The following is a 25,549-nucleotide window of genomic DNA, read 5'->3' as shown; positions in this document are numbered from 1 at the left end:
ACCAGAAACCACAAGAGAGAGCGTGTGCGCAAGCCCCAAAGTAAGCGAGATGTCCCTTTGGGGAGCAGTCCCTCTGCACCCCAGAGACAGGAGGACACAGGGGGCCGTCGGAGGTGGCTGCCGGGCAAGCAAGGGAGACACCCGTGGAAGGTGGCGGGCCGGTGGCCCCCTAGCAGTCAGGAAGAGGAGCCAGCTAGTGAGAAGATCGCCCAGGGGCATCTGGGCGGTTGTGGGAGAGTCCGGAAGATTACAGCCATGCCGCACAGCTCCGACAGCAGCGACTCCAGCTTCAGCCGCTCTCCTCCCCCTGGCAAGCAGGTACCCCTACATCCCCTGCCTTCTAAATACCCTGGGGTGGTGGAAGAGGGCCACACTCCCCAGTTCTGCCTGGGGAGCTTTTGGGGGGGGGAGGAAGTAGCTCTCTACTTGGCGGGGTGCTCTCTAGCAGAGTCTGGATGTGGTATTTGCTATTCGGAGGTACAAGTGGCAAAGCCTTCATCCCGCCACAAGCCCCCTTCCTCTGTTCCTAGCAGTGTGCCTCATCTCGGCCACACTTAGGTTCCCACTGTGAAACTTTCTAGGAAGAAAGGGTCAGGGTGAATATCACAGAACTTAGAGGAAGGGTTCATACCGCTAGCAGAGGAATCTGTCAGTAGGCTGCTGGCGGACTCCACCCAAATCCTAGATCTGTAGCTTTCCAGGAAGAGCCAAGGGGCCAGACAGAACCGAGGTTAGGGAAGAGAAATACAGTAAGCCAAAGCAAGGTAGGGAGGAAGGAAAGGATAACTAATCTACCGGCCCAGGGACGGCCTCTGTGACTACAACAGTCAGTGGGGAGGGAGGCTGAAGTCACAGCCAGCGTCTTTCCCTGAGGCTTCCAGAGAGGAGAAAGAAGGCAGTGGCTCTGGAGGTTTGTTGGAGACCTGAACTAGAAGCTAACATCATCTTTGGGAAGCCGGGGACGGAGGGAAGGATTCTGGGAGTCTTAGAGCCTTGATTGCCAAACCTAGATGCTTCAGCGCAGGAGAGATGCCTCAGATGGGATGCCCTTCCCACCTTGAAATTTCTGGAGCTCTCTCTACCACATTCTTGACACCCTTGCTCTAGAAAACTCTCTTCCTCATCCAGCATAGACCCACTGGATTAAGCTTTTCTACATCTCAGTAACTTAAAAACTTCATCCTCTCCTTAGCACACATATAGGGCAGGGCATATCGCTCAAGGGCAGAGTGCTTTCCTTACACATATCCCAGGGGCTTGCAAAATGCTGCAGCCAAAATAGAAATATGCAGCCACCCCTTACCACATCTGTCATAGGCCATCATCTGCTATTACACCTACTGTAAGCTCCTAACCAAAAAGCCGTACCGGTGAAGACCTCTACAGGAAAATAGTCAGTCCCTTGGTCACAATGGTATTGGAGTGGCTCAGACTGTGTGGAAGATGGTACCATACTCTTCTTAAGAAGGAAATTACTCAGAGTTCCATGGTAAACTCGTCCCCTGCAGCATTATGAGAAGGGTGCTTCCTTGCTCTATTTCACCAAATGTCTGCCTGCTAGAATGATCTGGAAGTTTTGGATAAAGAGGGAAGAGGGTCAGAGCCTGGCCCCAGGATTTGTGACCTCTCTGACAAGGTAGGAGTTGCTGAAGGGCTTCTCTTAGTGTCTTCACTGACCTGCAAAGCTAGAATGAACCTCCCTGATCTTCTTTAGGACTTACTTACATCCAAAGCATGCTTTGTCTTCCAAAGTCCACATTAGTAGCTCTCTAAAGCAGGTGGCTTCCACCTCAACTCATAGACTTATTTATGGCCCCTCATTGTAGCAGGCATCAAAGGTCTGGACTAGAAAGGTCTCAAGATGGCTGCACAATAAAGGGGATGAAGGAAAGAGAGATCTGGGGTGGGGCCCTCTGCCTAAGGGTGCAGCACAAGAAAATTGCTGGTGGAGAGGGGATTCAGGCTTTAGAATCAGCACCAGGAGATGTCATATCCATGGATGGCCATGAGCTCAAGGACCAGCGTGGCAAGCCTCAGCTTCATCCTGCGTAAAATAGATATGACTGTACCTGCTCAGAGAGCTGGGGGATTGTAGCATAGTATCTCTGAAAGCACTTGTACAGACATTGGCACATAATGGATGCTCAACAAAGTTTTCAAGAAAAAAAGAAAACAGCAAAAGGAACACCAAGAAGGCAGGCGCACACACACACACACACACACACACACACCCCAGATAGAGAATGTGGGGGTAGAATAGCTCTGGAGAGAGCAGAGGTGATGGGACAGATATCATTGTCTTATCTGAGGCTTCCCAAAGCAGCCCTCCTGAAGCCTTGATGTAGCTATTTCTTCATGTAGCTTTTGATGAAAAGAAGGCCATGGGCAACCTGAGGGCCGGTAGCAGGGAATGCTGAAGGAAATGTCTTTGGGTGCAGGCTTTTTGTAAATAAGAGTATGGTTGGTACAGAAGGAACTGAGGACCAGGAAGGAACGAAGGAACGAAGGAAGGAAGGAAGGAGTCAGTTAAACGATAGAACCCATTTTGACTGGAAGAAAGGGATGGACCTACCTAGTTCTTGCTTTCACTGCTTGTTAGGACTCATCCGACGATGTAAGAAAAGTTCAGAGGAGGGAGAAGAACCGCATTGCTGCCCAGAAGAGTCGACAGAGGCAGACACAGAAAGCCGACACCCTGCACTTGGTGAGTACCCAGACTTCTTATGGTGCTCTTGTGCCTTAGGCTCTTCACCCCACGTCAGTGGGGCTGTGAGAGCCAGCTGTGATGGTTCTGCTGTGGTGGAGTTATGTACATGGGAAGAAAGAGTAAGTGCTGGGCAAGACCTGCAGGGGTGAGGTGGGGAAGAAAGGCTCCCTTTTCCTATGCCTATATTCAAACCTTCAGTAACAAAGTATGGGACAGGAGGCTGACTCTTTCTAACCCAGGAGAGTGCAACGGTAGGTGAGTGGGCTGCTGGTGGCCTGGCCTCGAGGCTTGATGAGAGGCAGAACCACCTATTTGGAAAGGGACAGCAGAGAGAGCACCATCCTTCCTGAGCCACTGTGAGCAGAACACAGATGCTCAGGGGAAGTTAGATGTTACATTTGGCTTTCTTTCAGGAAGTCCTATCTTTCAGGACCACACACCTCATCCTTCCAGAAGGCTGATGCTCTGCCACCCAAACGCCCTTGCATTTGAGAGAAAGGGGTCGATGATGATGCCTTTATTTTTTATCTTTTTTTTCCCCTGAACATCAGGAAAGTTCTGTGCTGAGTTTTCCATTGTTAATGGTATATACAGGCTGTGAAAGACAAGGTTACAGGGTACTAATCTGGGACAATCTTGGTTGAGTGGCCAATATTCTCAAACTTTTCTGTCAGGGAGGAGTTGAGCTGCAGCCCCACCTGGGAGGCCCACAGCTTGTGCAGAGACTCTGAGTCCTTGCTGGGCACAGTTCTCCCAACTTTTTCCCTCTTTACAGTCTGCCCCATTCGCTATGTTCTTGCATTCTTTTCTCTTTGCATCCTTCTTCCTGCACTTTCTCCTAAAATATTTCCATACTGCTAATATTCCAGAAGTTTCTTTCAATGGTAAAAGCGCAATAAGCACCAAAACCAAATAAGCTGACAATGACACAAATGTTTAGCATGGCAATGGACTGCTTTAGCCTTATCAGGGATAAGTAATATGGGGCTGGGGAAATGGCTCAGTGGGTAAAATGCTTGTCATGCAAGCATGAGGGTCAGAGTTCGGATCCCCAGAACCTACATAAAAGCCAAATGGGCAGGAGGCAGAGGTAGGAAGATGTCTGTGAATTTGAAGCCAGCCTGGTCTACACAGTGAGCTCCAGGACAGGCAGGACTACATAGAGAGCCCCTGCCTCAAAAAAAAAAAAAAAAAAAAAAAAAAAAAAAAAGAGCTGGAAAACCTAATGGACATGGCAACCTGCAGTAATTCCAGTTCATGGGAGGTGGAGACAGGGACTCTTAGAGCAAGTTGTGTAGCCAGACTAGACAAAATGGCCAGACTAGCCAAAAGCAGCAAGCTTTGGGTTCAGCAAGAGACCCTGACTTAATACAGAAGTTGGAAAGTGGGTGGAGAAGATACTGACATCAATTTTGGGCCTCACACATGCACGTGCATGCATACACACGTATGCCCACATATAAGCAAGCACATATACATACCACACACACATACACATTCGTCAAAAGAATAAGTAAGACGTAGTTTCAGAAGACAAAAAGGGGGCTCTTAGATGTAAGGAAACTGAAAACAGCGTGTCCTAAGTCCCCTCTGTGTCTATGCTTAGGTTTTGCTTGGTAGGTACTTATAACATTCCCCAGTACATGCTAACATCATTTTCAACTGACAAATATGTGTCATACTGACAGAAAAATAAAACCAGCAGTCAGGATAGACTGAGAGCAGTAGTCTGGGTGTTCAGTCTCTACCCCTGCTACTTATTCACTTCCAGCAATTTCCTTAGGGCTTAAAATCTCACAACAGTTGCAACAGCATAAGCTGACTTTTCTCACCTGAGCCTGGTTCTTATTTAACAGTTCTTAAAGCAGGAAAGCCACACTTACAATAGGCAGGCAAGCACCCACAAGCTTTCTAAGTTTGCAGTATTAAAAGAAGAAGAAAGTCGAGCTGAGCCTCTCTGTGCAGGGAGGGCCAGGCTTGGATGACCACCCTACCATTTGTTGTCTGTGTGACTGAGCCTATGTACATTCTTCATGGACCTTAGACTCAGGCCTTTACCTCTAGAATGGGAAATGACAGGAACTGCTTTTAGAGGGAGTGCGGATGAACAGCTCAGTGTGGTGCCTGGCCTACAGTAAATACTCAAAGATTCAGTGCAGAGTTATTAATAATAGTATAGGAAGTATGAAAGCTGAGATTGAGCAGGCATATTTATGTACATAAAAGCATACGTGTATTTTCCATGTATGTATATATGTACATATTATGTGTGTATTGTGGATGTGTATTGTATGTGTGTGTATTGTGTCTGTGTGAATTGTATCTGTGTATTATGTGTGTGTTGTGTATTATGTATGTGTATTGTGTATGTGTGTATTATGTGTGTATTGTGTCTGTGTGTTGTATGTGAGTGGATGTACTTTTTCTCCACAGAATCTCAGTGCTGAAATACTTCTTAACAGCTATAAAGCTCAGACATATTTGATGCCTGAGAATCTTCCACAGAAATCGCTTCCCCTGCAGAAGGTCCCCCAGTGCACACCTGGTCACTTCTAGCAGCAGAGTGCTGTCCCCCTTCTGACACAGGAGTAGAAGAAAGAATCTCCTTGTCTCTAGCTGCAGGCTATCCCCCTGTCAGTTCAGCCCTCTAATCTCGGCCCAGCCCCTCAGTTGTCTTTCTTAGGAAGACAAGAGGCAGAACCAAGACATTTAGATGGTGGTTCTGGTTACAACTGCTGTGAGTAATCTCTGGTGTTCTGTGGCTCCATGGGATCATAGGGTCATCATAGCCATGTTCATGTCCCAACCTCGATCCCTACAGCGACCCAATTTCCTGTATTTAAAGTCTTTCCTGCTCCTTTGTTTGGAGCACTGCAATGTGCCTTTACATTCTGCCCAGTGAACAGGTCTCAGAGGCCGAGCCACAGGCCTGTTTACTGCTGTCACTATAACCTAAGTTCTGTGGCTTTGGGCAGAAGCTTTTAGCAGCAACACACAGTAGCTAAGATGCAGAGTTTGACTGTGATCTGAACTCTGCATGTCTTCTTGCTGACAGTCACTCCTCTTGGTCACCCTCTTAAATACATGTGTGGTTCAGAGGGGAAAAGCTCCTGCTTCCTCCAGTGAGTTCAGTTTCAAGTCTCAGTTTGCCCTTGATTCTTTCCATGCTTTCTCTACATGCAAGGTTCTGGAACCTTCTTCTAGCCATAGGGCTCATCTACCAAGAATTTGAAAATCAGAGTTTATGGGTTACTGGGAATGTATCAAGTAAGGGACACCTTAGGGTTTATCTTAGGGTCCTAGCCTCATATATGCCTGGCTGCCAGTATCTTCTCAGTGTTGCATGTTGTCTCTAGTATCTGCCTTAAAGTCCCCAGTGGCCTAGCTTCTCCTGTGAGAGCATGAGATGCTTACCATTTAGCATTTCAAATATCTGTTCTGTCATCAAGCATGGTGCACTGATTACTTTGACAGAGGTAGGAAGAAGCCTCCTGAGGCAACCATGTTACAATGTCCTCAGCATTTACTAACTCCACACAAAACATATTTGTGACTCCGTTCATGATTATGAAATGTATATAACAACATCCAAGACACAGACATAAACACAAAACAATTAGGATGACATTTCCACCCAGTCAGAGAAATTGAATTATTCAATCAATAAAGTTGGGACACCTGGCTAGTCACTTGAAGAAACAAAAGGCTGGATCCCTCATTCCTCATAACACAGAGACAGATTAAATATTTTTCAAGGAAACTAAAGACATCTTAGGGGGAAATATGAGATTTTAAAATGTATCTTGGCATGGAAAATTTTCAAATAAAATAGAAAATCATAAAGGAAAGTACTGATATACAAATATGATTTGTACATCAAAAAGTTGTTAAAAAATTGCCTGGGCATGGTAACACACACCTTTAATCCTAGCACTTGGGAGGCAGAGGCAGGTGGACCTCTGTGAGTTCAAGATGCGTCATCTACATAATGAGACCCCCATCTTGAAAAAAGGAAGACATTTTTTAAAGTTTCCATAGCTCAAAATACTCTAGGCAAAACCAAAGGCAAATGGAAAACTGGGGGGCAATTATCTATAAAGCTGGAGAGCCAAAACGGCACATTTACTGCATATGTGAAAGCTCTATGCCAGGAAGATGACTGATCTCAAAGAAAAATGAGCAGTGACCACAAACTTACAGAAAGGAAGAAATACAATGTACTCCTTAGGAAAATGCCAGTTAGGGTGAGTGTGAGACTTCTCTGCTCAACTGACAGGGTGAAAGATGATGCTGGCACAGGAAATGGCCAAGGGAGAGTGAGCATCACACGTCCTTAGCAGGACCAATTGCTATAACCCAGGCCGCAGCTTGACTAGGCTCACTCAGACGAAGCGTGCGCCTTCCCTGTCTCCCAGCAGTTTGCCGTCTAGCAATCTCTTCACGAGCACACCACTGATGACTCGATTCTCTGCTGGGTTTTGTTTTTTTCTCTTGGTTTTTGTTTTGATTGGTGGTACTGAGGACTGAACCCAGGGACTTGTACGTGGCTGGACAGATACTCTACCACTGCTCTGTAATGTCTGGAAACTGATGAACTATCCATCAGTAAAAGGGTGCTTGAGGGGCTGGAGAGATGGCTCAGCAGTTAAGAGCAGTGGCTCTTCTTCTAGAGGACCCAGGTTCAGCTCCTTGCACCCACCTGGCAGCTCAAAACTGTCTGTAACTCCAGTTCTAGGGAATCTGGCAACTTTACAGCAATGCACATAAAATAAATTTAAATAAATTATTTAAGAAATGGTGGTTGAATAAATGACAGTCCATTCTGAGTGGACTATTATGGAACTGTTAAAATGAGTTGCATTTGAGTGTAGAAAGACTATAACTTCCTTTTCTAAAATAGTATTAAAGTTTTTAAGTTGTGTGTGTGTGTGTGTGTGTGTGTGTGTGTGTGTGTGTGTGCATGCACACAGTGTAAGTTCATGAATTCATGTATTCATGTAAGTACATGAATACAAGTACCCACAAAAGAAGGATGAGGTATTGACCCCATGGAACTGTGAGCCATAGGTGCTGGAAACTGAACTCAGGTCCTCTGCAGGAGCAGTTGACACCCCTAACCACTGAGCCATCTTCCCAGCTCCTCTTCAAAATTTTCTAAGTTGCGTTACTTATTTATTGTTTATTTATTACGGGGGAAGGTGCATGCCTGCCACCATGCATGTGTTTAGGTCGGAGGACCACCCACAGGGGTCAGTTCTCTCCCTCCACTGTGTAGGTCCTGGGGATACAACTGAAGTCGTAAGGCTTGGCAGCAAGCAGGCATCTTTACCCACTGAGCCATCTTACCAGCCCCAAGTTCCCAGACTCTCAAGTAAGAAAAGTATAAAGAGACTATCTAATTTTCTTCAAACCACATTTTTAAAAATCTGTTTGGGCATAAGTATACACGCAAGTTTAAAATGGATTACCCGAACTTATTGATGTTATCTATTTCCAAAAAGTCACACTGAAGTTGTAAGACAGGAGGGGTATCATTTGCATTTTTAATCCTTTTTATCTCTGTCATTTTGAGGGGCAACTACCATTGACATTTGTATGACACTGAGGTCCATAGTACGAGGTGAAACACTAGAAGGTACAGCAAGTTATGTTCCTGTGGCAGGCCATCCTGTTGCCAGTGGAGGCTCTCTGGCACCTTCTAGCACAGGGGACTTTGAGTCAATGTCTGGGGTCAGTGAAAACAGAACTGAGATCAATTAAGAAGCATTGTTCTCCAGAAGGCTCAGAGTAGAGGAGGTGGGAGGTGGTCAGCAGAGTCATCCCATACTGTTGTTGGCCCATGAGATCTGGTCTCGAAGCATAGTTTCCAAAATACTAGTAATGGTTACTTGTGGGTGACTGGGCTTGGGTAATTGCCTTAGTCCTGGTATTCTTTGCAGTTTTATTACGATGAATATGTGCTGTGTAAGCAATCAGAAATAGTTCCAGTCTTTGCAAATCAGCTATTTTAGTTGAGGAAGAACATGTCAAGGCCATTTACCACCCCAACTGGTAAATGGAAGGTGCCCACACTTGAAGAATGCCTGTCTAAACTGGATTGTAGGTGCCAGGTCGAAAGCCAACAGCTACCCCATTCGACAGGTGTCTTCAGGAGGCCTTCCCACAGCAATGGACTGGGCCACAGGATAACTGTGCTTTTAGTTTGTCTTTACACAGAGGTTCTCACCATGGGTCCACATAATGGCTTGTAAAGGAAATGCCAATAATTATGGTCATACTATGTTGTACATTGGATCAAAATATTTAAAAAGGAAACTTGGGGATTTTAGATCAACCTGTTATGTTACCAATGAAGAAATCAGTGTATTTTCTTAGGGACACCCAAGGACCCGAGTTCTTACCTCCCTACCAGCTTGCATCTGCTTCATGACATTCTGAGCTTTGTTTTTGTTGTTGTTGTTTGTTTGTTTTTACTGTTCCCATCTGTCATTTCGGAAAGGGTAAGCCATGAAGTAGACTGACTGATGGCCAGGATGCTTGCACAGCAAGACTCTCATTAGTTTTAGAACACTCAACAACAGCAAGAGACCTTAGAAGGAGTTAAGGTGGGCAAGGCCTAGAGTTTAAAAGTCTCTTTATTTAGAAGATGCAAAGGCAGGAACCTACAAGGCCGATGATATTTTTTAAGAAAATATTTGCATTAAATTAAATTCATGAAGATTTAATGTGTATACCAAGAAAGAACATCTTTTGAAAGAAAAACATCATGACACCAATCAATAAGTGGGCAGAAGCTGCACAGAAAGCGTACACACATTTTTCCTAGTCAAATGAAAATAACCTAATTTTCTATTCTGATGATGAAAACAATACACATCAGGGCAGGGTTTCTCAACCTCAGAGTGATTGACGTTTTAAGTTGCATACTCCCCGCCCCCAACACCCTGGTACTGGGGATTGAGCCTAGGGCTATAAATGCTGGGCAAACACTCTGCCACTGAACTATACCCCTAGTCCTTTCCCCCTCTACATTTAAAATTTTGAGACAAGGTATCATGAAGCTACTCAGGCTGGTCCTAAACTGACTTTATAGCCTAGGCAGACCTTTAACTTTCCATATTCTGCCTCGGTTTCCAAAACAGGTAGGATTGTAGGCTCATATCCTCAGGTCTGCTAACAATTCTGACAATACTATACGGTTGTCCCGTGTGCTACAGAATGTAAAACTCTACATACTAGACACGACTGCACCTGTCTTCCTCCAGCTATGACATCCAGCACTTGCCGGATGTCCCCTGAATGGAACAATTATACCCATTTAATTGAAACAGACATATAAGGTCTTCTTCTATTTTTTTAAATGAGGTCTCCCAGTGTCCCCCCCCCCGTTCGTTAGAAATTGATAACTTGTACCAGTAAGATGACATTATGAAATCTTCACAAAACTAATTGACAAGATTATTTATTCTAGAAAGCCTAACACTCAGTGTTTCCCTGTGCCTGCTTTGGTTGGCAAGGGGGTCTGGCTGTGGAAGATCACAGGAGCTGCAGTCATCTTGGGGCAGACACTCTTTGTTTGTTATGCCGTCTTATGGGACCCTTTGAACATTTCCTACTGCAAACTGTGGGGGACTGGGAGGTGGATGATGCCCTTTTCCCCAGTAATCTTTGAGAAATTTATCCACAGAGAGGAGAGAGCAAAAAGCCCAGTGTACACCAAGGTGTCGTTTCTAGTGTTATTTACAACAGGGACATTTTGATGACTGTCAAAGTGTTCCATACTAGGCAACTGTTTCAAGTAAATTGATGATCATGCATTTGACGAAGTAGCCATGAAAAAAAATAGTAGTTGTGACAGTGTAGCCATGACAGAGTCATGACAAAATGCAAAAGACAAATTGTCTTTGCACCAGGGTTGAGATTTTACAGAAATAAGTATGCACATTTGTTTAAAAAGACAAGATACTAATTAATAGCAGAAATAAAATCAGGTGTTAGGGCTGGTCATGGCCTTAGGCCCTTAAACCCAGAACATAGGAGCCAGAAGCAGATGGATTTGTCTGATTTCAAGGCCAGCCTAGTCTATATAGTGAGGACCAGACCAGAGGTACATAGTGAGACCTTATCTCAAATTAATTAGTTAATATTTTAATATAGCTATACTCTATGTTTTATTTTTATTGTTTTATTTTATACTTATTTATAAAGAAGGTGGTCAAAGTTGAGAGAACTCTGAAGGAAACTGAGGGAGAGGTATCATTGTCAAGTTTGGGTAGGTGACCTTACAATTTATCCTCCAACCTGGAGCATTTGGGGAGTGAAAAAGGACCATAGTGAACTTCATACGGAACAGGTGGCCTTGAACCATTCCAGAAAGTGTGGGGGAACTAAGGACAGTGACCTGAATCACTTACAAATGTAAATGATAAAGTTCAAAGCCAAGCAGACAGCCCAAATCCTTAGGAGTAAAAGGCAGTTTTCAGCAGCCAGAAGGACTCAACGGACCCGTGAACATGCCTTGTGCTCATTGATTAGCCAGGAGCTCCAGCAGGCTGTAAAGGCTGACCACCATCTCAGCGCTCAGCAGCAGAAATGATCCACCTGCTCGGCCAGTGTTTGACAGTTTCCTGCATGTGTGGTTCCTTTAGGCACCGAGATTATAGCAAGAAGGCCTGGGCCCTTGGTTTCATGGGTCTCACATTTAACTGTAGGCCAGGAAACCAGACAAATAAAGAATCTCATTAACTACACCTCGTGAAAAACACTTTGAACAAAATGCAATACTACAATGTTGAAAGTGAATTAGAGACAGGGTTAGGGCAGTAATGGAGCTGAGGGCAGGGCTGGGGGTGCTGAGGAGGGTGCTTTCCCAAGGCCCTGACACTGGAGATCAAGTGCAAATCAAAGAGGAGGCTGGGAAGATCTGGGGAGAGGGGACCAACGACAGAGACTTGGGGCAGAAAGCAACGTGAAAGCATCAGAAAAGGACAGTGAGCCACAGAGTCAGAGTGACAGGGACAAATCAGAAGTGCAGCGGGAGGATCCAGGTTGGGGGGGTGGAGCACATGAAGATCACCCTAATCCAGGCTGGGGATTGCTCTCAACTTAAACTTTTCTTTAAATAGACTATCTTTTGTTAATTCTTGGACAATTTCATAAATTTAAACAGTGTGTACACCCTCCACCAACCCTCCTCCCAGTCTCCCCAACACATTCCCTTCCCTCTCTGACTCATGTCCTATCTATCTGTCTGTCTGTCTGTCTGTCTGTCTATCCACTGAGTCCTACTTATGCTGCCCGTGGACTGCCCACTGATCTTGTTCAGTAAAGATAGCTGCTGTGAGTTCATGAGTTTAATGGTCACATCAAATCCTGAAGACATTTCCCAGTGCTCCTCCCCATCCTCTGGCTCTTAGGTTCTTTCGGCCCCTCTTCTGTGGAGTTCCCTGAGCCTTGGCTGAAGGGCTAGGGGTTGATACTGATGTGCTATCTAAGGCCGAGCACTCAATTGTCACTTATTCTCGGCACTCTGACCGGTGATGGGTCTCTACATTAACTGTGGACCACAGCACACACACGCTTCTCTCTGGCCAAGGCTGATGGCAGCTCTAGTCTATGGCTATGAACATACGTGTTAAGAAGGCTGTTTGACAGCATGTCATTTATCAGGACAGCAGTATCAGGTTACCCGACTAGGGCCTAGACCTCCCAAGCTAAGGGCCTTTGAACCAGTGAACCTAAATTCTTAAATGTGAAGCAGGAGCCTTCCCGGGATGTATGAGTTGGAATGAGAGAGCCGATATAAGAATCCTCTTCCGTGTCGGGGAAGGGAAGTAGAACTGCAGCTGGAAGGAAGGAGACCTCTGCCTCGAGCTTGTCTTCTCAGTCAGTGCAGAACCTAGCCTTAACACACACATCAGCTCAGTGTCTCCTCCCTCGTGAGAACTACGCCTTTGCCTTTCTGTCTGGTGTTCATGAGAACTCTAAGCTGGCTGCTTCACCACAAGGGCCTCCTTCTACTGCCTCTGTTTACACCTCCTTGGGTTGTTCAAGACCAAGTGAGGGAAATTACATTCAGAGTAGAGGAGGTGGCAGAGTGGTGTCAGTTGGCTATTCCCAATCTCTACATGGTTGGGCCTTTTGAAAAAAGGAACCTCTTAGATTTTTTTTATAACTATTCCGAGGTTCAAAGCACAAAGCAGAAGCTGTTAAAGCTGGAATGTTAGGTAAAACACTCGCCGATAGCCTGGATGTCACAGGCATCACGGGCATGCACTTGTCACATTCTAAGCTGGCAAGGGAGCAACATGATTTTGTGAGCATTTACTATGTGCTGCCCCAGTCCCATCATTTAGGACTAACCCATGAAGGCAAGGATAGCTGCCCTCTGCCCTGGGGGTCGGGGGAGAGCTCACCAACCCACAGGGAACTAGTGTGACCAAGTTCTAACTAGTGAGATTCACACAGAGTCCCATCTCTTGCCTTTTCTTTGTAAGAACCAGGTGTGCTGGGGCCAGGGAGGAGTCATTGGGGTAAATGTGCTTGCAGCACAGCCTGCCGACCTGAGTTCGATCCCTGGAATTTATAGAACTGACTCCAGAAAGATGACCTCTGACCTCCACATACCTGCCCATGGCTCATGCATGCCTGTCCTCTCACACACATCATACACACATAGTAATATTAACAATTAAGAAATTTAACCCTTTAAGAGCTGTTCTGAACCTTGTTTTCACTAACAGTATATTATGTTAAAATTCCAAAGTGTTTTAGAAAAAAAACTAACTTAGAAATTTTCATCCAACTCTAAGATTCTTTATCTTATGCTACTTATAAAAATCCAGGTGGTGCTGACAGGTGGTGCTAGGAGGCAGAGGCAGGCAGATCACTGAGTTCCAAGACATCCTGGTATGCAAAGTGAGTACCGGGACAGCCAGAACTACCCAGGGAAACCCTGTCTTAAAAAACAAACAATAAAAAAGAAAAAAATATTAATGAAATAAATTTAATAATGATTAGTTATGCTATTATATGGTGTTAAAAACCCCTAGTGAGCATGAGTCTCAATTTGGCTAAGCACTAGGCTTGTCAGGGGAGTGTTTTTAAAATCGTGATGCCTGTGTCCCATGCAGAATAATGAAATTGGGGCCTCTAAGGGACACTGGGTGGAGTCTGCACGTGGATGGAGGGGCTGAAATCACGCCACTTGAAAGGTGCTTTGAAAAGAACAAAATAGTGCAATGCCAAAAGTGACTTCAGAACAGGGCCAGCGCAGCGATGCAGGGGCTCTTTCCCAAGCCCCTGATATTGGAGATAAAGTGTGACTCAAAGTGGAAGCTTCAATGATCTGGGGGAAAGGAACCAATGGCGAGACTCTGGGCCAAAAGCAACCCAAGGCACCAGAAATGGATGAAGAGCCACAGGCAGAAATAAGTTGAATAAACTGAAGCTGTTGGGGCATTCGGCAGAATGTATGGGATGAGTCTGTAGAGTTCTGTGCAGGTACTCATCCCAGCACCTCATGGTGGATCACTTGGGTGCATCCACAGCGTCCTCTCGCTGCTCTTCCTGCTTTTATACTCTCACCACCGCTACCTACGCTTACTCGCCTCTGCTCTCTGTTTTTCCCAATTGGGCTTCCTAGGAGACCAGTCAGCTACAAGTAGTGGATAGGCCATCAAGGGGAGGTAGCAGCCAGCCACGGTTCCTTTTTCTCAGGTAGCAAGAAGCTCAGATTGGAAAGAGCAGATTAGAAACAGAAAAACAAAGCCCTCTTGGCCACAGCATCGGCACAGCTTTCTTGTCAAGCCTGCAACATGGCTGCTGGCCCTCCAGGCATCACTCTGTGTTGAAGGAGAGTGGACTTGTCCTTGCCCAGTGGCTCTACCATGCAAGAAGAAAGAGAATCCCCTGTCCCTGTGCTTCTATCTACATATCATCAGTCATAATTCTGTCTGTCTGTCTGTCTGTCTGTCTGTCTCTCTCTCTCTCTCTCTCTCTCTCTCTCTCTCTCACACACATACAAGTGTGCACACACACAGACACAGACACCCCCATACACAAACCCAAATACACCTGGCTCCAGATGCAAGGAAGCTGGGTATCTGAGTCTCTCAAGCTGAAAGCAGTGGGGTGTTTGGGGAAGATGCTGAGTGAACCAGCTTCCAGTGTTTTTCAAATTTTGAGGAAAAATGAGACCCAGGCAACAGCCTTCCAATCCCATGATGGTAGACAGGGCACTGAGGGCCTGGCTGGTGTGGATGACCAGCTACTGATGGCTGGGAGCTGAAAACAGATCCAGAGTCACCCACTATGTGGTGACTCTTCCTCTCAGGTAAAAGGCAATAGTGGCAGATGGAGGCCTAGTCCTCCCTCTCCTGGGGAGCAGCCCCCCTCTCAGTGGGAACGTAATCAGGGACTGAGGGCTCCACTTGCCATGTGTTCTTCATGTGTGGCACATGGTAGCCCCAACTCCAAATGCACTCGAGTTGGAAGCTCCTCGTGCCAATGATGGTGTGTTCACTCCTTTGAGCAGGAAAAAATGCCAGGGTTATTTTCCACCTCTGGAAATGGCTATTAGTAAACGCAAGCCGGTGGTGCTGGAGCAATGGCTCAGTGCTTAAGAGCAGAGGCTTCCTTTCCAGAGAACCCAGGTTCCATGTCCAGGTGTTCATAACCATCTGTAACTCCAGTTCCAGGGGACCTGACACCCTTTTATGGCCTCCATAGGCACCAGGCATATAATGGTGTACCAACATACATGTAGGCAAACACGTGCATAAAATACAATTTCTTTCTTTTTTTAATAAAATGCTGGCTAGGAGCAGAGCAGAGTGTGTCTTGGGAGAACCTGCTGAGCTCAGGCCAGACCCCAGCCAGGAGGTGCCAGCTGCTCCCAATCTCCAGCCAGCTCAGCTGCCTGGGGCTGAGGGACCAGCCTGGGGATTCCCCACCACTGAGGAGCTCTGAGTGACCTGCTCTTCAGCCCCTCCAATAGGGGATTTCCCAGAGTGTTCCCATACTCAGGAAGCCTCCTCCTTAGCCACCCCCAGATCTTTGATAGCAGTGGCATCAGGTGACCCTCCACAGGTGGGGGGGGGGCGGTGAGCTGTGAACATCAGCTTTTGGATTATCATGGGGGAGGGAAATTGGGATGGTAACATTGGCAAGTGAACAGAGCAGAGGTAATTCAGTCTCAGCTGGTTATAGCAGAATCCCAAGGCAGGTACAAGGAGGCAAAGGGGAGGTACTTGTGCTTCAACCTACAAACTGTGTGACCTCCAGTGTGTTGCTTAACTTCTCTGTGCCTCAGTTTCCCTTCATACTGTGCAATGATGTTACAAAGATTAAACATGATGATAGCTATAAAATACTTAAAAGGGCAGGTCCAGGGGCATACTTCTTTAATTCCAGTAATCAGGAGGAAGAGACAGGAAGACCTTAGTGAGTTTGTGACCATCTTGGTCTACAGAGCCAGTTCCAAAGCAGCTAGGCTCCATAATAAGACTCAACTCTAACCCCCCTCTCTCTTCACACACACACACACACACACACACACACACACACACACACACACACACACAAATCTTGATGCCTGAGACATACACGCACACCCAGGCACATGCACGTGCACAGGAAACCCAAAAGACTGGGGGTTACAGGTTCTAGTTTACTAATACATTTAGGTAGCCAATTTGGAATCTAAAATATTGGCGAATTCAAGGGGAAACTAGAGACACCCCCACTCCTGTCTATCAGCATTAGCTACCCCATAGAAGTCTTGTGAGCCTGGAACAGTGGAACACTCGGGCTTGCCCCAGATCTACTTAGTGAGAACCTGTCACCAGCATTGCTAGTGCTCCCAGAAGGCACAATATCTGGCTAAGATTGGGGATCATCTTGTCTTCAAGTGCAGCAACCAGTTTTCAACAGGGAAAGTGAATTCCCCAAGGGCCAGTCACCCACTGTCATGGAGCCAGGCCTTGGCTCATTTTGGAGGATGCTCTGGCCTTGGAGGGCCTTTCCAGGGTGGCAGGATGGAAGTGGGCAATTCTGTGGCTTCGGGGGTGTGGCCGGATCAGCATGTGGTATTATGTGATGTTGTTTAAGGTCATAGTCTATGTGTGTAATGATCTCTAGAACTGCTGTCCCTTTGGAGGGCATGGCAGGGGTGGAGTGGGGTGGCTGAGGTTTTCTCCTTGCTCCTGGGAGCCCCTAGCTCACTCCAGCAGTGAGGTCCTCAAGGCAGGAGAGGCAGGAAAGGGGAGTCCAAGTGGAGGCCTGCAGATCTCCTTCCTGGCTATGGGTCCACCATGAGAGGCTTCTACACTTCTGAGAAGACACGTGTGAGGGGGACTCTATAGCACTTTCTCCTCACAGTTGCTGCCACCAGCCTGTGAGCTTTTTAGGAAATTAGGCAGTAAGGTTTTGGCTCCGGGTCTCAGTTGGTCTGGTAGGACGGTCATACTGACAGCGCAGACTTCCACGTTCTGAAAAGTGAAGAACAGGCTAGCTATGTGGAGCCAGGAGGCAGGCTAGCTCTCCCCACTGTGGCCAGAGGCCTGCCTGGTAGAGGAAATTTCCTTCACCCCACCCCCTCACTCTGCTCTCTCACTGAGTCTGGTCCCTGCCCACACTGGCAAGTTAGGGAGTTTGGTTGTTGTCCCTGTGGATAAACAGCTGCCCCCAACTGCCCTTTAGTTATCTTAGTCCTCTCCGGGGGGGGGCTACTCCCCCCACCCCTTCTATCCCCGGGCAGAGTGGAGGGATGGGGCCCAGATCAGCCACTTCCTCCTGCAAGGGAAGTCAAAGCTAAAGCCTTTCTCTAGGGAGTGGCCAGTGTGGCCCTGAGCTTACAGACATTTCTCTTGCAAGAAGCAGTCTTTGCAAAGACTGAAGCAAACTTTGCCCCACGGTTACAGGCAGCAGATGGTGGTTAGTCAGGCCTGTCCAGCTTGGGCTTTGGAATCTGCAGGCCCAGGAGGTGGCGGAGGAGAAAGCTGGAGGGTGCTCCTAAGAGCTTGCTAGTGACTTGCCCTGCAGTCACTTCCCGAAAGCTGGGCCAGCCTCTAGGCGGGGAGAAGATCAGAGCCCGCCCACCCAGTCCGTCTCTGCTTGCTGCCTTGGGGTTTGCCCAGGTTCTTCAGAGCACTGAACTTACAGTAAATGCTGTCACCAGTGGAAACTCTCAGAGGGGGCGAGGAAAGGGCCAGGACTCCGGGCCCCAGTTCCCGTCTTAGCCTACCACCCCCCCAGCTTCATTTCGCCCACCTTTCAGTAAAGGGGTAATGCCTTACTGGCAAAGGGTTTGCTGACCTCCCTCTGGGATGCGCAAGAAAAAACAAAGAATGGTGAAATGCCCAGCTGGCCACAGCCTGCAGGAGCAGCAGTCAGGGACTGAGCACCGTCCAGCTTTTGGCTTCCCTTATCCCACTCTGGAGATGGGGGTTTCCTTTGCATCCGGCTAGGGGCCTTGGTTAGCTCAGAAAGCTTTCAGAATGTCAGGCCGAGGCTGAGCATGCTCACATCTGACCTTCAAAAGAAATGGAAGCCTGCTTGATGATCGAGGTCAGGGTCCTGTGCTCTTCCACCACTTAAAAAGAAAACCCTGACTGTACTGGGTTTAGATGACTGGCAATGTAAGTGATAAATCCCACCTCTCATCAGCCTGCAGCTCACTCCTGATGGATCATATTAGGGCAAATTTTAAATGTCAAGTTATCTTACATCTGCTAACCACTATACTTTTGAGTCAACATTCTCATGCCAACAATTGATGTTATCAGCGAGTCAGCCAACAAACATTTAAGTCCATTTGGCACTTAAGCAGCCATTTAACACATGCTTAAATAATTAAGGCAGATTTTATAATTATTTGTATCATATTTAACCAGTATTTTATTGACCGTAATTTTCAAACTTGTCTGGTCATTAGAATGACCCAAGACACCTGTTAAAAGCTCAGATTTCCAGTGCTGAGTGATGGTTTAGTTGCTAAAGCGCTAATGTGAGGACCTGAATTTGGTTCTCTACACCCATGTAAAAAGTGGGGTGAGGAGCGTGTGCCTGGAATCTCTGCAATGGCAAGCGAGACTGGAGGCAGATCCCTGCAAGCTTCTGGGCCAGCTGGAAGTTCGGGCCAATGAGAAGCCCTCTCTCAACCAAACTGTGACAGGAAGGTGCAAGGGTGGGTTGTCCTCTACACACACACACACACACACACACACACACACACACACACACACACCTTGCCTGTATGCACCTGCACCCATATATGAGTACACACAACACTCACATGGAAAAGAGAGCTTTCTCCTCAGATCCCAACTCTGCCAAAGTAAGAACTGCCTGCTGGAGCCAGGCAGCTTCTGAGCTGAGCTGAGACTCTTTTGCCCCTCCAGCACCTTTGTCTTTCTGGGGGGTTGGGGAGACTCCAGTACTTAGCAGGCATCTATTCACTGAGGTCTGGGAATCTCATGGTCTGGAGGAGCTATTGCTTCTCAGTAGTTGCTAGGTACCAGAGTGCCATGGTGGTTGATAGGTGATGTGGTCCCTACCAACACAGAAAGATGTTTCTAGACCAAATGCTCAGTTTCTGTACTGACACAGAGAGCATAGGACTTGCTTGAGGTTTCCCTTTCTATGGTTTTAGTTAATCCACTGTCAACTGTGGTCTGAGGATACTAAATGGAAAGTTCCAGAAATAAACAGTTCATAAGTCTTAAGTAACTCCAATTATAGTATATTGTCATAAATATTCCATTTCATGATTATTTGCTGGTAATCTCTTCCTATGTTTATAAACTTCATCACAGGTTTACACATAGAAACACAGTGTCTACTGGATACCGTTCAAGGTTTGGGGACGGTTTGGAACAGGATTGGGAAACTCAACAATTGTGGGCAGAAGGGAGCAGAATAGAACACCAAGTCCATCATAGAGCCTCGATATTCAGAAAGGCTCCCTCTAAACATCCTAGAACCTGAGTGAAGGGGCAAACACAAGGCACTTGGTGTATGGGGTGGGGTGGGGTGGAGTAAACGGACAGAAAATGTTCCACAAACTGCTTTCCACTCTCTTAGGATCTGGCTCGATAGCCAGTTTCTCTTGGCATATGCTTGCCACACTCAGCCCGGAGGCACACATGAAGGCATATTTGTACACACACCTGTAAGAACACAAGTATAAGCTCACACACACGCGTGCACACACACACCCACACTCTCACACACACACACACTCACACACACATACACTCACACACACACCCTAGGTAAGGTTTTCCATTGTTTATCTCCACCAAACTTGTATGTTTGATCCCTAGTGAAGCATTAGTGTTGGGGGAGGGGTGCCAGTAAGGGACGATTAATCCCTAAAAGGTATTAATGCCTGTCTCAATTTCTCTTCTATTTTTCTTCCTTCCTTCTGTGCATCCTCCTTCCCTCCCTTCCTTCCTTTCTTTTCAGTACACTAGCGATGGAACCTAAGGCTTCATTGTCTATGCACACTAGGCGCGTTCCCCAGCCCTTCAGACTCATTTATCTAGAGACACACTGACAGGCTCTCATTTTATTTCCTTTCTAGCCTGGGCTGGCCTCCAACTCCCAAACCTCCTGCCTGCACGTGTTGAGTGCTAGCATGACAGATCTGTGCCACCATGCACAGCTTGCTTCTGAGGGATGGGGTTGGGTACCACAGAGTATTGTTATAAAGAGACCCGAACATCTCCTTTCTCGTCTACACGAGCTCCTTTTCTATACTGCCCACCTGCCCATCCACGTTCCCACCATGCCCAGTCCTCAGTCACCATATCCTTGAACCACCAGAACTCTGAGCTAGATAAGCCATCCAGTCCCCAGTGTTTTGTTATAATAATCGAGAAGAGGCAGATTAGACTGTGAGCAGTTGCTTGTGGGTCAACCTGACATTTATATAAGTGCGTCCGTGCAAACGTGTGTGCGTGTGCACACCTCTTCCCGTGCACAAGAATTTTCAGTTGCCCTTCTTCATGACTGTGCTGATAGAAAACCACTCTGTAGATAGAAAACCCTCATGGCACTGCCTTCCCGCCCCACCAACCTTCCCATCTTCCCTGACACTCATCATCGTGTGATTGTCCCTTTACAGGAGAGCGAAGACTTGGAGAAACAGAATGCAGCTCTCCGAAAGGAGATCAAACAACTCACAGAGGAGCTGAAGTACTTCACATCCGTGCTGAGCAGCCACGAACCCCTGTGCTCCGTGCTGGCCAGCGGCACCCCTTCACCTCCCGAGGTGGTATACAGTGCCCACGCCTTCCACCAGCCTCACACCAGCTCGCCACGCTTCCAGCCCTGAACTTCCAGACAGGAAGAGGACAGAATCCCAGCAGACGCCACTCCCACAGGCCTTCAGAGGGGCATGAAAACGGAGGCCTGGCTACCCTCATACCTCCATCTGGAGACCCAGTGGAAGAGGCCTGGACAAGTACCAAACGCAAGAACTGTAGTGGCCAGAGGGACTTGGAGTCTCCAGCAGAGTATAACCAATGTACCGGACGCCACATGATGGGGAAGCAGCCCCTGGTGTCGTGGATGTCTAAGACCCACAGCACAGAGGAAGGAGGGTAGGGAGGGGATAGTTTTCTAAATAAATATTTTCTAAGAAACCAGCCCTGGAGAACAGCTTCCCTGTTTCCCCATTAGCATTCCACAAATGACTTTCCTTTGGTTTGGGACCTAGTTTTTCTCCCTGGCTTCAGGAAGCTCCTCCAGACTCTAGGGATTCTACTTGTATCTCTTGTCCCTGTTTCGCTCACCTGTTTGGAAAGCTGGTCTCTTTCCAAATCATCTTCAACCTCTCGGCATCTCCTATACCCTCCTCCCCAGATCTCCCCAGCTCTGCCTCTTACCCCGTGATTTCTCTAGATGGTGGAGCAGTTCACTCTGCAGTTAGAGAAAGGGCTCAGTGCAAGATGCCACCTGGAGAGATGGGGGTTGGGGGGAGATCTCGGCTTCTCCCATCTGTACACCTTCCCAGATAGCTGCTTCAGGATGCTGTGTGTTAGGCTCCAGGCTGGGGATCTGAGTAACACAAAGCCAGCTCCTCACATTCAAGGCAGTAGGTAACCTTTTACCACACTCTGCCAAAGATGCCCTTAGAAACTGGTGTACCTTGAGTGTCCCAAGGTTGAGTAGCTCAGGGTAGTAGTGTTCAGTTTGAACATCTGGTTGGAGCCAGTGTGCTTCATTCTCCCTCTGATGTCCACCTGTTTCTCAGAAGTCCCCAGGCCACATGTGTGCTGGTCTTTATGTCACATCCTTACCCACAGCACTGCCCAGGAACAAGAACAGATGTCTCTGCTAAGACTTCTGTGGAAATTGTCCACCTCCATGGTCTCTGCTGAGAGGCTGGGCAATGACAGGGCAGGTAGCACAGGGCCCGACTTCTGTTGCAGGCCCAACCTGTAGTTTCTCAGAATAGTCAATTCCTGCTGCTTCCCTCACCATAGCCAGGCTGTGGTGAAGGGGAGTGAGGAGCCAGCCACTTGCTTGTCAGCAAGTCCTAACCCATTGGCTAATGGCTCTGGTGCATTTGAGGCCTCGTTTGATGATTTCTGCCCAGGTGTCTCCTACCCTCTGGGACGAGGGCAGTATTGGGCAGATGTGAGCATTAAACTTCACAGAGTCCTGACAAACCTAGCCGACTGTGACTTCCTGGTGACTGGTCCATGAGAGGCTCTCACAGCAACCACTGGGGTGGGGGTAGAGGGAGGCTCTCATCTTCTAAGGCTTTGTACCTGCATGCCCCAGAGTAGGGCTAGGGTGAGCCTCCCTGAGTTTGGGGAGACAGCCCAGAGCTATCACCAGTGAGCATTCATTTTTTTTTCCTCCAGTGTCGGCTCTGGAATCCTAATCTTTGTTCTCCCAACAAAACAGCAAACTGGGTCTCCTATTCCAGAGCAGAGATTCCATGTGGCCTGGGACATGTGCTGAAGAGCTGCCCACCCCAAGCTCCCAGGACGTGGGACTTGGGAGCTTATGCTCTGGTCCTTTCTTTCCCACCCCATCCAAGGGCAGGCCCCCAAAAGAAGCCACTCCCTCCAAGTATGTCATCTCTCTGTCATAGTCTTAAGACCTAGAAATTTTGGTCCAGTTTTCTTTGCAGTGGACCACAACTTGGCCTTTCACAGGCAGCCTTCTTTCCAGTCAGAGGTGTCTCTCCCAACCGCTGCTGTAGAGTGGTGATTTCCCCCCAGAAACCCCACACAAGGCACATGACTGACCTGGGCATCTTCTGAGACTTGGGGCCAGAACTAGAAATTCGACCTCACGTGTGCCACTCCCATCTCTCAGCAAGGACTTCTGTTCCCCTTTCATTCTCCACTTTCTAATGACCATGGGTGGCTCCACTTCCCCTTTCTCATTGGTCTGGTAAAAGAGCAGAAGGTTGAGGCTGGGGACAGGGACTCCTCATGGGCAGTTGCTGAGTACAGACTTGAACTTCCAGTACTTTGATGTTGAGCAGCTCATCCCAGCTCAAGACAGGAATGGCCCACCCCCACCTCCACCCCAGGCTGGACCAGTTGACTCATGCTCAACTGTTCTTAGGCTCACACAGACTCTGTAAATGCAGTGAATTGAAGGGTGTGACCAACCAAAAGAGTATACCATGTCTCTGCAGTTCTGTCCAGTAGGGCCATGTTGGAATTCAGGCACAGTGATTGCTGCCTCTCCCACTTTGTAAGAAAAGCTGAAGTCAGAATTCCTGCAGGAGTTTTGTTTTCCTTTATATGTGAGTGTTTTTCTCCACTTCCACTACTGAGGATGGAACCCCGGGCCTTCCACATTGTAGGCAAATTCTCTGCCACTGAACACCTCAGCATCCAAACCCAATTTTTAGGATTATGAGTTTGCCTGATTATTTTGAGGCAGGATCTGGCTACGAAGCCTTTGTTGGCCTGGCACTAAATAGCCCAGGGTGGCATTGAACTGGAAGCAATTCTTCTGCCTCAGCCTTTTGGGTGCTGGAATTACAAATGTGTTCTGTCATGCACTGCTTCAATTTTGAAAAGTCGCTGTGGACCAACAAGCTACAATGATGGGTCACATTTGTCCCATGGCCTGGGACGAAGTACAAGATCACATGTTATAGGTCTGAATATTTAAACACTATTCTCCTTTCCCCTGGCAAAGATGACTGCACACTGCCCATGCCCCAGAAATGGCTTAAAACTTAGGCTTTTTAGACACCTTGGAATTTTATATCAATACAGGGAGTGGGGGAGACAGACCTCCAGCTGCAGCTAAACTGCTCTTCTGTGAGAGCCAAAGTTATATTTTAAGTTTTAATTACTATGCCTCAGAGATCCATGAAACAAAAATGCCTCTGGTCTGTAAGCCCCTCGCCCAAGGACAGATAGTCCCTAAAATGCTGGAGGCTGTTGTTTATGGAAGACAACAAGCCTCAAGCTTTCACTCCCCTAAACAAATTTGTTTGACCCAACTGCACCAGATTTGTTTTCTCACATGTAGGTGGGAGGTACGTAGGCAGGAAATACATGGATTTATGCTCGCCCCTGATTGGATCTGATGGGAAATGTGAATTGTGGGTTTGGCCTTCTTAAGCTCCTGCAAAATGTGACTCGGGGTCATTTTCTGGAAACCCAGAGATGGACCTGGCCAGAGTTCATCCACCCGGCCAATATTTAATTAAAGCTGGCTTGAAACTGTGGTAGTGGTCTTACTCTCCACCGGTGGGATTAATTAACCCTTCCTTCCTCCCTGGCTCCTACCCACTGTCCCTGCTCCAGCCCCAGCCCCAGGAAGAATACTTCAGAGCTGAAGCCCTGGGAGGAGTATTGACTCAGTGAATCCTGGTGTCCTTGTTGTCACACAGGGCATTGGGGGCTCTGAGGAAGCAGGTCTCCTTCATCCTAAGGACCCCTTCCCCCACCAGAAGGAGTACGATAGGAGACAGGCCAGTGTTGGTCCCTGTACCGTGGGGAGTCCAGGGCAGGGAGCTCTCCTGGATGAGTCTAAGGTGGGATTTCTGAGGTTTGACCTTTTCTTCCTGATCTGGGTCAACAGCATCTCCTGGGAAAGTCCAGGTAGCAGAAGGCATGCAATGGGTGTGAAACAGCATCAGTGCTGCCGGTTGCCTTGTCCCCTCCAGAACACTTGCCTCCCCACCTGCGGGCCTCTGTTTACCTCTTACTAGCAGTACCACTACGACTGAATTACGGGAAAGCCAGAATTTCAGTCCTTGTGTTGAGGAGTGTGGGTGGGGAGAGAAAGGGAGCCAAGTTAACTCAAAGTTCATGGGGTTACCGTCTGCTGGACCACAACTTACCAGCAGTGTATATTATTAATACTTCCAGCCCGTGTCAGTTGCTGCTGTGGTTTTGTGATACGGGAGGTGAGGCATCTGAGTGCCCCACTTATTTGGAGGACAGGTAAGCTGTCTCTAACCCTCGGTTCCCTCCTCTCCTACTGACTTTAGCATCCCAAAGTTGCTCAAGGGAGTCCTAGCAAAGAAAGGGGCTAGGGAACCAAGACCAACGTTAATGTACCAAATGGGTTTCTGTTCTGCTTTGTTCTGTTTATTGATTTTTAGACACTGAGAATTTCTTTTCTGTGTATCCAGGCTGTCCTCAAACTTGAGATTCTCCTGCCTCAGCCTCCTGAGTGTTGGCATTATAAGAATAGAGGGGATTAACACCTTAAGACCTACCAAGGTGTGTGAGCTCCTGATGGTAAGTGACATTTTAGGTTAACAGCTCTGATAGAGAGATGTCTAGTGGAGTTCTTGCCATGGAGATGATCAGTGTCTCCCCTGGCCTTGGGTGGGTACCACACAAAGAG

General features: G+C 47.5%; 1 protein-coding gene across 1 annotated transcript; it reads left to right on the top strand.

Moving 5' to 3' along the window:
* On the top strand, window positions 1-21,358 carry Batf (basic leucine zipper ATF-like transcription factor). Its single transcript, XM_027418552.2, has 3 exons — window positions 1-318; window positions 2,600-2,704; window positions 20,835-21,358. The coding sequence occupies exons 1-3, from the start codon at window positions 256-258 to the stop codon at window positions 21,042-21,044; spliced, it is 378 nt and encodes a 125-aa protein (XP_027274353.1). The 5' UTR covers window positions 1-255; the 3' UTR covers window positions 21,045-21,358.
* The last annotated feature ends 4,191 nt before the right edge of the window (window positions 21,359-25,549 follow it).

The sequence above is a fragment of the Cricetulus griseus genome, chromosome 5, assembly GCF_003668045.3.
Source record: "Cricetulus griseus strain 17A/GY chromosome 5, alternate assembly CriGri-PICRH-1.0, whole genome shotgun sequence".
NCBI classification, from domain to species: Eukaryota; Metazoa; Chordata; class Mammalia; order Rodentia; family Cricetidae; genus Cricetulus; species Cricetulus griseus.
This window is presented reverse-complemented; position numbering and strand designations above follow the sequence as displayed.